Source organism: Heliangelus exortis, chromosome W, assembly GCF_036169615.1.
Source record: "Heliangelus exortis chromosome W, bHelExo1.hap1, whole genome shotgun sequence".
Lineage (NCBI taxonomy): Eukaryota > Metazoa > Chordata > Aves > Apodiformes > Trochilidae > Heliangelus > Heliangelus exortis.
Window position 1 is genome coordinate 14153058 of NC_092453.1, and position 13403 is coordinate 14166460.

The 13403-nt window shown below is 47.9% G+C and overlaps 2 protein-coding genes across 11 annotated transcripts in view; one reads left to right on the forward strand and one right to left on the reverse strand.

Annotated features, from left to right (window-relative positions):
* ALPK2 (alpha kinase 2) overlaps positions 1-13403 on the reverse strand; it is a 117501-nt gene that overhangs the window by 98230 nt on the left and 5868 nt on the right. For both annotated transcript variants that reach the window (XM_071729763.1, XM_071729764.1), the window contains one exon: positions 3804-3911. The gene's annotated coding sequence lies outside the window, so the exon portion shown is untranslated. The remainder of the gene's footprint in view (positions 1-3803; positions 3912-13403) is intronic.
* The window catches only part of LOC139789269 (zinc finger protein 532), a 34871-nt gene continuing 33366 nt past the window's right edge, over positions 11899-13403 (forward strand). For 3 of the 9 annotated variants that reach the window (XM_071729771.1, XM_071729774.1, XM_071729773.1), the window contains exon 1: positions 12716-13337. Coding sequence is in view for 3 of the 9 variants with exons in the window: in XM_071729768.1 (XP_071585869.1) it covers positions 12453-12676; positions 13177-13337 (385 nt within the window). In the remaining 6 variants the exon portion in view is untranslated. The other 6 variants (XM_071729768.1, XM_071729769.1, XM_071729770.1 and 3 more) reach the window with 5 other exon arrangements.

The window sequence follows — 13403 nt, forward strand, 5'->3', positions numbered from 1 at the left end:
CTTCACTAAGATTTCAGGGCTGGTTTTGCTATTTCTAATTGCTGCTTTTGTTCATGCATCAACTACTTTTCCTCATTCTCTGTCAGCTAATTAGTAGCTTTGGCAGCTCTCATGTGCATTAAGCTTCAGGGCCCTGTTCCCCTTGACAAATGCTCCTGACTAAGTACAATGCATCTCAGGTTTACTCCTCCCTTGCACAGAGTTTTAATGCAAACAGGAAGATCTGCTCACTAAAGTGTGGCATTTTGAGGTCCAAGTTGTTTGCTATGAGCTGGAAATAGGTTTAGATTATGAGAGAAGGGGTTGGGAATTTTGGTTGGGGTTTTTTGTTGGGTTTAGAGTTTGATAACCCTTTTAGTAATGGCAGTAGGAATTAAGTAAGAACACCTCCATGTTATGGAAATTAAGCAGTTACTTATTTTCTAAGGTTACCAGTGTTGCAGTTTAGTCATACCAGGCTTATTTTAAGAGCTATCAGGAAAAAATTCTGTCTCCTATCCTTTTTTATGGGTGTGCACAGTGAGCATGAGCCCAGGATGCATGTTAGGTGCACCAGGTGGTGTTAGCACAGCAACCAGCCCTGGCACCTGCATCTGCAGCGGATGCAGGAGGAAGTGACAGGACTTCCCCAGCCCTTCTTCAGGCAGACACATTGCAGGCATTTGCCAGCACCCTGCTTTCATTTTTTCAAGTCTATTGAATTCAGCACGAAAAGACTTCAGCCTGTTGTGCAAGTGGCTTCACTACACACAAGATCCAACCATTCCCAGGTGTTTCCTGGGCTCTCTTGTGGCTTAGCATGGTCTCCAGGGTTTATTTCACCCCTCTAAAGGTGAGGCAGCTTTACTTCTGACATCTGTAAGAGGATGTATGTTGGGCATGCCAGGTAAGACAGCACAAGTTCTGTGGAGGAAGGCACCTCTTTCCTCTTGATTACCATCAGGCAGCCTGGAGACCTATCTGTCCAGTTCCTGCAGACCCGAGACTGCTCGGATCAAGCCACAGATTAATTCCACCCTTAATGTGATGGTTTTCAGTACTACATGTATTTAAAGTGGTCCCAGAATTATTCTCTCTTCACATCATGTCTTCTTCATGTCTGTCAGCTCTTCTCCTTTCTTTTCCCTTCTGTTGACTGCCAGTGCTGCCCACAATACCAGCCCACAGGACCAATTGGGCATCGGTCTGGAAGTTTTTAAGAACTGCTTTGAGACTGTCAGAATGTACCAGATATGATACTTCTCTTGGCTGTAAGAAGCACTGCAGTCTTTCAAAGAAGTACAGAGCTAACTATAAGATCCTGATTAGCTGATTCTCAAAATTTTGTAGGCTTTGCTTTAGGCCTATCTTAGGGATATCGGGAGCAATGGATTTGGTTTGGCTTCTCTGTGTTGAGAGGTGGGGTCAGATGAGACAGCTGTGAGGCCAGCAGAACTATCAGTGAAACCCCCATCAAACTGTGTTGTACTGGATGAAAGAAAAGAGAAAGACAACTGTTTCTGTAGCCCTTCAGGAACAATGGCAACACCCAGATGGCACAAACCCAGTGATGAACCCAGCCAGGTGCCTGCTGCCACCACCCGACCTCTCCTGGGGAAGCTGAGCTCTGGGGGTCACTGCCAGCACCCTCCCCCCTCCTGGGCTTTGCCTGGGGCAGCCTGCAGAGCCCTGCAGAAACAGGAACTGAATGCTTCCCCACTAGAACTGCTGCCATGCAAGGAAGGGCACAGAAATGGCAAGTGCTAGACTAGAACTCGCCTGCTTCCTGGGATCTACTTTTTCTCAAACACAGTAGGGAAAAAATGTCAGCAGAACTGCATGATTAAATACTTGTTCAAGTGCACAGAGCTAATTAAGTCATGAATGCTTTTACCTGATGAGCCAAAATGATAAATTAAATCTCCTGGTACCACCTAAAGCCATAAATTCTAAGGATGCTTACTCCTAGTTTCTGCATACTGTGTTTGTCTAAAATATAATAAGTTAAACGTGCACATACCTATGATTTTTATTTGTTTTAAATGGGCCTTAACACAGTGCAATATTTTCTCTTCATGGAAGCATGGAAGATGTAATACAAGGTGTAAAGCATTAGAAGGGTATTGCAAGCAACCACTGAACTGTCATCCTCTTTTCCATTGTGGATAGTTTTAAATTCATATCCTTTTACAGAATCCACATCTGTTCACCCAAGTTTGTCACTGCTGCCTGAGCATTCCTGGATTTGGCAAGCACCTTTGGAAAAGCCCCAGGACACCTTTAGGTGATCTGCTTATCCTCTGAGTTTCCAAGTTCTTTTTGACAGTACTTCTCCATCCATAACTCTTGGAGTCCAGCACACTGGAATACATCCAGACTCCCCCTGGAGAGTCTGTATGGCATCCTCTGTTTATGGTGGACATGTGGAAATTTGGCAGTGCAACCCCTTGTCCTAAGTCCCCTGACGGGGAGACAGAGGGTTTTATCTAGGCTGCTCTGCAGTTAATGAGAGGTTACAAGACTTCCTAGTCTGCTTTGTGTTTAATGTTAATATTGAACTCTACCATTTAATTTCACAATAAAGGACATTTACAACACTCCTGCTTCCATAGGACTTTTCTATATAAGCTTTAGCTGAAAAAGTTCATTGGCTTATGGTTTTCTAGTGTAAAGGAAGCACTTGACTGAAGTAGGTGTATTCATTAAACTTTGGATCATGGATGGGTGGATGGATAAGAGAGGTTGAAGCTCATCTGCACCTCATTTTTTGGCATCCTCTTTCAGCTGTTGTGCTGCTTTACTTAATGATATCAGAAAATTAGATGCCCCTTGCTTTTGATCTGAGCATATTCAGCTCAGATCTTCAGCACTAGCTAATCTGCAATAAATTAAACTCTGAAATGTATGTGGATCTACCCATTTCCATTCACTGGTGATTCTCCTATCTTGGCCTCTAGCTTTGGACTGGTGTTCCTCACCTGAATTTCTGGGGAGTTTGGCTTCCATTCAATTTTACAGCTGTTTGAGAGGTTATTCATTCTCTGGCATGTAGAAAGACATGTCTAGAATGCAAATTTTACTTTGCATGCCACAGTTTTTATTTCAGCTGTCATGTGAGAAAGTTACTACTATTAAAACACCCCCTGAGCCAATAAACTGGGTAACTTCAGACTGTACTGCTAAGGTTGAGACTGTTTATTTTGCTGCTTCTGAAGTTATTTATGCTGAAGACAAGAGCTAGGATTAAAAAATCATTTAGCAGGAAGGTTTTCTATCAAAAAGACGTTTCTGCCTACAGCTATGTTCTGCCAAAAAATATACTGCTTGTGATGAAAAATTGCCATTAATATCTTCAACCCAAATCAATTTTCTGAAAAGTGATAGGGTAGCTCAGGTTGAACAGACAGTCTGACTCCAGCTCTCTAAGAAGATGCTGCCTGGAGGGAGGATCATGCAGAGAGAGCCTAAGCTTGTGTGGCCAGGAGACAGTGGCTTTCTGGGAGATCTGCTCACTGCTGTGTTGCTACTTCTCATTGCTCTAACTCATTATAACTGATCGAAAAATTCCCAAGAGAAATAACCTTTGTTCAACTAATTCTATTTAAACTTACTTTCCTTTTGGACTCATTAATTACAGTATTTTCTTATTGCTTTGTGTTGGTGCTAGTCAACAGTTTTAATGAAGTTAATATATAATAATAGCTATTTTGAGTATTGTTTTAGTAATATCTTTACATATGCAAGTGATACTGAGTCATCAGTGACAGCAGCTTCTCAAATTAGCAGATGGTGGCCCAATAAGAAAACATGCTTTCATGCCTTACCTCTCAATGTATGCCCAGACTGAGCAAAAATAACTAGGTAAGAGCATCTGTTGGTGTAATATTTCCTCTTAAACTCCATCTGCCTGCCAGATCTGAAGATGTTCAAACCTATGATATATAGAAGGTTCAAAAGATATAATTAGAATTTTGATGTATCACAAACTGGTGTTCATTTTAATTATGTAAGATGGACATTTTGGACAGCTCGAAGAAGACATAAAACGAATGATATTCTTTTGTCAAGAAGGAAGCCAGCAATATTTTTTTTTTTAGCAGTTAGTTATTCAGTCCTAGAGGAGGCTTTTTAGGACTGAGGCTCTGGTGTGCATGCGTGCTTGCTGAACACCTTGTGTCTGTCGAGGCTGGGGACTCCGTGACAGACACCATGGTGCTGGTGTTCCCCCAAGTGTCTACACAGACACCCAGACACGCACAGGACAACGCATGCCCAGTGCCAGCACAGAACTGGTAATTCTTTCATCTTTCAGTTCCGTTTTTCAAATCCTTTGGTCGGGGAGGCTGGACACCCTTTGCAGGGCTCCCACCGCAGCAGTTGGCAGGACCAACCACCAGGTGTCAACGTTCTGCTGCACAAATGCCTCCTGCTCCCTCCCTGCAACCCCCGACCCATCTGGTACCTGCTCGCCCATCCCTGCACAGAGCAAGGCACTGATTTTCCCTTCCTGGCAAGAGTTTGGATGAGGATGTGAATTTCTGACACAGGACTGTTCAGTTCATGCCGTGCAAGGAGTGTTTCTGAGAACTTCACTGTGAAAAGAAGGTCTCCAGAACCTCCCAGAGTCCCCTCGGGTCACTGCATCCCTCCTGCCCCAGGTGACACCAGCCACCTCAGGACGTGTTGCAGGAGGAGCCGACGCCTTCCTGGTGGCTGCAACCTGCACCAGCAGCCTGCCCCGGAACTCAGTCTAACCGTGGTGCAGCCAGACCCATGCCTGTCACCGGTACCGGCAGCAATGGAGAAACACACCCAGGTTTACGGGGCGGTCACCACATGGCCCACGGGGAAATGTGGTCACCCAGGGACCCTGTCCAGTGACAAAGCTACCCAGTATCTGTTCCTTTTATGTGAAACCAAAAAAAAAAAAAAAAAGCCTCACCACCTGCCCACTTGCACAGAAGAGGGGAATTAAGCAGAGCTCTCAACAGTCAGCACAGCATTTTGAGGAACTTACGTGCTCCTGGCCATTTGTAAAAATGTATTTTCTTAAAATGATCACTAGAGAAAATTGTGTGTATAAGAGCAAAGCTTGCAAGGTGCTTGGGGGAGTATTTTTTCATTATTGTTAACAGTTTAACATAAATATAAGCTTACAGATATTTTAAATATTCTGGATTTAATCCAGGGTTTTAAATCAATATATACAAAGTGTAATACTCAAATGCAAACTATGCGTGCATTCCTCCCACATCTTATCAAAAGTTGACATCAAAGTTCTCTCTGGTTTTGGTTTAACTCATCACAGGGTTTGGGTGTCTGTGACTGCTCTACAAAGGCTTTTCATAGAACCCAACACACTTCTCTGCCAAGAAACTTTTCTGACCCCTGAGTTTCAGTTGGCTTTTCTCTGCACCAGCCCCTCCCTGCTGGCCCCGGGCGCCCCCTGAGGCTCACTCAGACCCCACAAACACCAAAAAACAGGTCAGACACTGGCCAGATCCAGTTTTGGCTGACAGTTTGCTAATTGCTGCATACTTAGGGTTTTGTTTTCTTCATGGATGCAGAAAAGGAAGTTTTCGAGACAGAAAGTAGTGTTGTTACACAAACTAAATGGAATTTGTGTAATCCTGACTCATCTTCTGTAGCCTTTGGTGGTGATGAATCAGATGTCCTTCCTCCAGCAGGAGATACTGACCATCAGCACTGAAAACCTGAGATTGCTTGAAAGACTCCCAGGCTGTGCTGGCCACGAGTCAGCAAGCTGCCTTTATTTTTATTTTTCCATCAATTGTAGGAAGAACATCATAGGCAGCTCGAAATCAGCAACCACAGACAGGCTAAGCTGCTGCTGACATCCTTGTCTGTGAGGACAGCATTTCCTGAGGTGAACAGAAGCAGCACAAAAATTGCTTTTCTTGGAAACAGTGCTGCACTTTACTGAGGTGCTTCCACCTGCAAAGGTTTCTCAATTGGCAGCTAGTGGCTTTTGCCTAGTTCTTGAGATGCCTTGCTCAGAGTCCAACTCTAGATGCTTTGGATTCCCTTTATCACTATTTTATTACGCACTTATTCCATTTTAGGGGGCAGGTTACAGAGGTGAAAGCAGTGCTCCAGAGAGGGTCTACACACCAGGTATTCTAAATTTCTCCAGCTCAATGGCACCATGAGCCATGCAGTGTTCCCCTGCTCAACAGATAAAGGCTCCCAAGGTCTGCCAACAACCCCCCCAAAGCAAGGGTGTGCCTGTGCCAACGATGTCCCCTCTCAATCCACCACTGGGGTTCTCTAGTACAGTGCTATCTTTCACTTCTTAGCTTCAGACTTTAGGTAAAGGTGGTATATGGAGGATCACTGTGGAAAGGACCACTGAGTTAATCAAGTTAATCAAGTCCAGCCTATGACCTAACACCACGACAGGATGCATTGGTGTAGAAAGACAGTGAGTACGTAAGTGATCAAAACTGCTACCAATTTCTTTTTATGTATTTACTTCAGTGGCTGAAGTGATGTAATGAATAGTTGGGCAGGATGTCTATTTAACTACACAAAGATTCTCTGTTCTGAGAGAATTACATTTGGTACCTTCTAAAGCAAAATTTAAGTGTTGCTAAAACACTTCCTCTCCCTGCCTGGCTTGTAGGGTTCAGCCCTGACAGGAGGTGCCTACAGACTAAGGATATGCCCATGGAAACTCCACCTTTAACTCCCGTAGGGAGTGCCTGGTGAGGACATCCCATGGACTCCGCTCACCCCTGAGCGCTATCGTGCATGAGACAACACTTGAAGGATATTAGAGCCAGAACTCATCTCCCAACCCTGTGCTGGGCTCAGCTCTCTGGTTTTTGCTGGCGGTGCTGTGTAAATGCAGGTGAACACGCAGCACTCCAATAGCTGCTGATAGCACCATCTGCAAAAAGGCTAATGGCTCATTCATTAAGCAGCGGGAGCCTGCGCAGCCACCGTCTAATCAGATACCATATGATGAATAATTCAGAAATAATCCTCGTATACTTGAATAAATATCAGGAGAAGGAAGGAAAAAGCCCCACACACACGGCACGTTACGGGAACAAAACATTTTTCAATGTCCCGGCTGATGAGCTTTGTCATGCTGGATGTTAATCACGCAGGTGGCTAACGCCTGAGGAGAAGCTGACTGAGGGGTTTCTGGCCCAGCCTTTGGAAGGTGTTCATAAGCGGAAAAAAACAAAGTGCCCATGGGAACATCCATTAGTCTCACGTGGTCCTGTTGTGGGACCTGTTGGTGAGGAGACGGTGGGGAAAACTCAGGTGTGGGTCTGGCCTTCTGCAGTGCTCCCCTGTGCTGCTGGGCAAGCTGCAGTGAGCAGGTGTGTGCCCCTCACACAGCTCCTGTCACACAAACACACACCTTCCCTGGAGCCATTTATCAGTAAACTGCTTGTCCTGCTGGAGGACACCATGTGGTCTGCTCTGCTCTGGAGGACTGTGTCCAGTTCTGGGACCTCCAGACCAGAACTTACAAAACCCCTTTAAACCCACAACCCTTGATAACTAAGCATTATGTCTTTGGATAATGATTAGTTTGCTTTGGCTTGATAATAGCCAGAAAATAAAAAGAATTATTAAGCCCCATCAAATCCTTCTGCCTTTGTAGTAAATCTGAACTCAGCATCTCTCCTACAAATGATTAAAAATCCGAGTCTCTTGTTCAAGACATAGCCATATGCTGTTTTTTACAGCATTTAACATCCTGAGAGTCATCGGGATTTCTCACTCTTCATGCTGTCTGGGCATTGCAAATGTTCACTTTGTACTGAGAGAGTCTTTCCTGCAGATGGATAACAAGAGTTACCAATTTCTGTGCAGCCATTGGCCTTTGTCCAATACGTTCTTTAGGTTTGGGGATATTCCCTGTTGTGGAGATGTTGCTCCCTAGCTATGGGCAGTGTTTGCTGGAGGCACAAGCACAGGTTATGCAGCATTCATGATCTGAATGCTTTCTGACCCAGATGGACTGCCCTAACATTTACATTTTGGCATTCTCCCCTGCTGTGAGAAACAGCCCCCTCAGACAGGCAGGGCAGGAGGGACTCTGCCTGCTCCCTGCACCTCTCTCCTGCTCCTCTCTGGAACCCTCCACTTCCAGGGAGTAGTGACCAAGGGCTGTGGTCCTAAAAGTAGCAGATGACTGTTCAGTACCTAGAAGAGATCCTGAACAGTCATGCTTGGTTGTTTCCATAGTGTAACCAGACCCTGGAGGTGTCCATCAATGGATCCAGTGGCTTATCTTCCCCAGTGGAAAAACGGCACTCACTTTTATGTTGCAATGTAGGCACTGCCACAAAATTATCAGAGACCTGAACAATTTGCATATTAAAGATCCTCTTGCTTCCTAAACCAAGCAGCTATTCATACATTTACCTATGTTCTTCACTAACCTCTAATGAATGGAGTAAAAGTCATTTCACTACCCACCAAATTTAAAACCAGCTTGTATTAAGACCTCTCTTCTCAGACTATAGCTCACACTGCAGGGCTTAGGAGTCTGAATGCATCTGTACATGGTCTGCAGACACCTTCTACCACTGCATTTTTGCTCTTACTGACAAATCTCATGCTCTTTTTTCTGAGCTAATCCCAGTGGAAAATGAAAACTGCATTGCTTCTGCAGAATATTCTGCACAAGAATTACCAAACCACGCTCCAAAAGTCCAGTAGAACTGGCACACATTTTAATAATTTTTGTTTTAAAAATGAAAGTAAAAACAATAGGTCATCAGTCCTCAGTTTATTTATTTCCTTCTGGCCTAGCTCTGTCCCATACAGGATTACAAGCACGGAAGCAAAGAGCCATCTACCAGAATGTCCTGCCAGCCCAAAGTGCAGATCAGATTCAGGCATCCAGAGTGAGAACCAGGTGGATTTCAACTCCCCCATACGCCTGGGTGTTGAGCCCTGGCTACAAACCAGAGCTCTGGAGCCCCCCAGATGCCCAGGAGCCACAGTGCTCCTACTTGGCAGCTCTCAGGGTTTATGCCCCACTGGGCCAGGCACCATCTTGACAGAAGAAAACCCCAATTTGGAGTTACAGGTGCAAGCCTGTGTGTGCCTGTCATCTGTTTGTCTGCTTACTAGGATGAGACATTTTCCATTCCACGTCATCCTAGATTTTAATTTTTACTTGACCTCAATAGTAGTTAAGGTGTATTTTGAGTCTGGTTATAGATTTCTGTCCACCAAGGCCCTCCATCTTATCTCATATGAGATTCTTCCAATAAATCTCATCTTTATAAAAGCAATCCTAGAGCTTTTAGTCCAAAATATAATAGGAGAGTAATTTTAATAACCAGGAAAGGAAATGGATTTTTTTTTCCAAGAAAATATCTAGAGAATAGTAATAGAAAAGGGAAAGTTTAGTTGTAAGCTTTTTTTTTTAATATACTCAATGTTTAAAATGCAGAGGTTAAAGGGAAGTACCATTGCATTCTAAACACTGATAAAAATACAAGTATTCTAATAGAAATGCAGGCTTCTGCTCTGCTTTTATGGATAACAGGACACCAGAAATTTTAAGGTGAAAACCTTATAAATGCAACTAAAGCAATGGAGAGTATCACATTTTTGCCCAAAGTTGTAAAGCTGTTGGCCTAAAAAAGAAATTTAGGATTGGAAATATGGAATCTGCATTTTACCCTTGCTGCTTAAACTCAGGATGTTTCTTTCAGTAGCCAGAAAGGAAATGTTTTGTTTATTGAGTAAAAACAACAAACAAAGCTGGGAGAAGACAGGAAATTTACAGGTTAATCCACCTGCAAAATTATCTTTGGCCCCAGCACATTTTTAGAGTGTGAAAGCTATGTTTGTAGCTATTTGATTCCAATACAGGAAGAGTGCAATGAATACACCACATTTTAGAGTGGTGGCTTTCAAGGGCCTTAAAATCCTTAAGAAGTAATTAAGGAGTTATTACTGCACACAAGTTAAGCCTTCACTGTAGCACCAGAAGGAACATGTTTTGAATTGGCAGCACTCCTTGCTGACTGCTGAGAAGCAATAGATGGCTGAGCTGGGGGTCGGTCTGCAGGAAAAAGGGAAGGTGTGGTTAAAGACCCACAGTTCCTGGAGCGTGAGGGGAGGTGCCAGGTACACAGCCCCACAGCACTGATCACTGCTCTGCCAGCACAGTCACCAGTGACCCGGCCTGCTGCTGTTCAGGAGTCTAAGTGGAAGGGAGACACTGGTGGTTCTGTTGGGTTTGATTGAGACTCTTCCCCACAAGCACCGCAGTGGAGGCTTTGTTCCTGGCCACGGCCAAGCCAGTGGAGAAAGCAGAATGCTCTCTGAAGACACCACTGGTTCTAAGGATGATGAGGCATAGTGCTTCTGGAAACACTGGAGTAACTTGGAACCACCCACTGGTTCTCCAGCAGCTAAACAAAACACCTGTGGAGTCACTCCTGTCATGACTTAAGGACTACATCTCAGATCTAAGATGCAAGAGCAACATGCTAAAAAACCTGCCACAGCCTCACAAAGCAGAGGTGATACTGTAGGGACACTTGCATTGCAATTGCCTGTTATTTTGTGTTTGAGCTGTCAGGCTGGCACCACTTGTAAATGATACTTCACATTCTCTTCGGTTTATTTTTTAAAAGTCAACTACTTAGGGTGACAGACTTTTTCTGCCTTGGTGATGTCAAGGACACCTGCCTGAAAAGAAAACAAGTATATCTGTCTGAAAGACAGCATGCACAAACCTTTATGCCGTGTATAATCTGTGAAATCAATTAACACTTCAGATATTAATACAAAAGCATTAGCAGCAGCTGCCATCTTCTTTATGCTATTCTGCAAGCCAACCACAGAAATCCAAACTAAGTAAACAGACTGTAGTTTTCAATTTTTTAAAAACAAATCCGTTTACTAGTGAATTTGGAATAAATAGGAAATGGTAAATACTACAACCTGATTCTACAAGTCATTTGCAGGATTAGCCCTAGGCTTGTGCAAGCTTCCACAGACCTTCTTGAACATTAAAACCAGTGCAAAACATAAACCCACTTATTCATTATATAAATTACCAAATCAATGTATGATATTCAGATTCACACAGAATCGTTGAGTTGGAGAGGACCTCTAGGGATCATCTAGTCTAAATTCTATAAACCTGTCAGACTCACTGATGGTCACAGTTCGCAATGGACCAGTTTGCTGTTTTGGTTAACTGGAACATGTCAGAATTTGTCCCTGGTGGAGTCCCTTGTGCTGAGGTATAACCCTGCCTGAATGATCCCGTAAGCACAGCTTATGGTGGGGCATCCTCCCACAACACCAAAGGCTGTTACGAAATCCATCTTGTCACAAGAGGCAACAATCAAAATCTCCACACTATCTCCAAGAAGGACCAAGTAATTCCATGTTAATCTATTTCTGTGAGGTATGGTAGCATGGATACAGCACAAAGTTCAAGGCAGTGATGTTTTCAAGCGTCACAAGTGTGTTCACCTGCCTCACAGGGATGCAGTGTGTGGTGAGCAACATCTCTGCCATCCCACCACAGCCTGCCAGCCCACCATGATTTGCCATCCCACTACAGCCCATGTTCCTACCATGGCCTGAGGTGCCACCACAACCCACCATCACACCTTGGCCCAGAGTCCCCTCACAGCCCACCCCTCATGGAGGCCCCACCATCACACCTGCACCAGCAGCCAGAGCAGGGTCCTGGTCCCTCAGCCTCCAGGGGGATGGCGCTGCAAAGCCCGACCTGGGCAGCAAATGAACCTCTGACTGAACAGTGTCCCCTTTTTCCTGTCCTTCCTTCTTCTGGAACCGGCTCGCAGGCCACGGATCCCCGCGGGCGGGCGGCACTCTCGGCGCTGCCGCTGAGGCGAGGCGCGAGGCGCAGAGGCGAGGGGCCCCTCCCTCCACAGCGCGGGGGAGCGGCCCGGCCCGGCCCGACCCGCCAAGCCGCGAGCCGGGACCGCTGGCGGCATCGTGACCGGGCCTGTCCTGTCCCCGCCGGCGGGGCCGCGGTAGAGAGCCGGGGGAGCGATCGGAACCAGGCCACTGGCTCTGCCCTGCCCAGCCTCGCCGGCAGCGACCCGTTCCCTGCCGGGACCCCAGGCTCGGCAGCGCGGGGAACCCCCCCGGTGCGGGAGGCCGCGACCTGCCCGGCCCAGGCGCCTGCCCGCGGCTCGCTCGGAGGCAGCGCAGCCCTCCCCGCCCCCGGCACACTCCAGGGAGCCGTTTCACACGGAATCACACGGGAGCGTCTCCCCCATCTGTGCAAGCCGAGGCACCCCCACCCCCACCGTCTCCTCAGTCCCGGCAGAGCCTCCCTGCCATTATGTTCCACCATCTCTTAGCCAGGCCGCTCGGCGGGCGGCCGAGGCAGCGCCGACCTTAGCCATGCCTGCCTGAGCCGACGCGGCCGGGCGGGCGGCGGGCCCGCAGCAGGTGTGTTTGCATGGGGGTGCGCAGTTTGCATGCGGTGGGGGTTCGCCTTCATGCCGGCCCGGCTCCCGCTTCGCCTGCCAGCAGGCCCCGCCGTGCCGCGGGCATTCTGCGGCGAAGCGGCCTGCCCGGCCTGCTCGGCGCGGCTCGGGCTGCTGCTGGGCCGGGGCGCTGCCAGGGCGGCGGCTGCCGGAGCCCCGCGGCCATCCGAGCTCCGGGGCCGCCACGGCCGGCGGCTTCTGGCCGGCTCGGCAAGGTGAGGGGGGGGAGCACCGCTCGGACGTGGCCGTCTCGCCGTCCTCCCCACTCTCCCTCCTCCCCCCAGCCGCTCTCCCTTGCCGCCGGAGGGGCCGCGGCCTCCCCTCCCCAGGCGTTCCCCTGCGTGTAGCCGAGGCCGTTCCTGCCGCCCGGTGCTCAGGACCGGGCCGGGCTCGGCTGGGCCCGCTCGGGTAGGGCTGACCCCGGGCCCGGCGGGGGGGGATGCGGGCGCCGCGCTGAGGGGAGGGGGCCGCAGTCCGCCAGAGAGGTGCCCGCGGCGGCCCGCAGAGGCGGGAGCAGCTCGGCTGGGCTGAGGGTCTGAGGGAGGGCCAGCTGTAGCCGCCTGTGCGGAGAAGACGGGGCTGAAGCAGCGGAAGAACATGGTCGTTTTCCCCAGAATGGGGTGGGGATGAGGGATGTGGAGAAAGTGCCAGATCTCAGCTCTCTCCGCAGGGGAAGGGGGGGGTGAAGGGTTGTGCCCGAGACCTCTGCTAACAGTTACAGGTGCAGCCCGGAGAGCAGAGGGGCTGTCTGGTGTAACCCAGCCTGGCAGCTGGCTCGGAGGAAAGCCGTGCTGAAGAGCCATCTCACGGCAGACCCCGGAGAGGATGGGGCTTGGCGCGTAGGCGGAGGTAGTTACTGGTTGTACCAGTGCAAGGGTGAGTAGCCAAAGGAGGAGCGGGGTGAATAATGTCTGGATTCGGGGTGCCTGTCAGCCAGGCAGC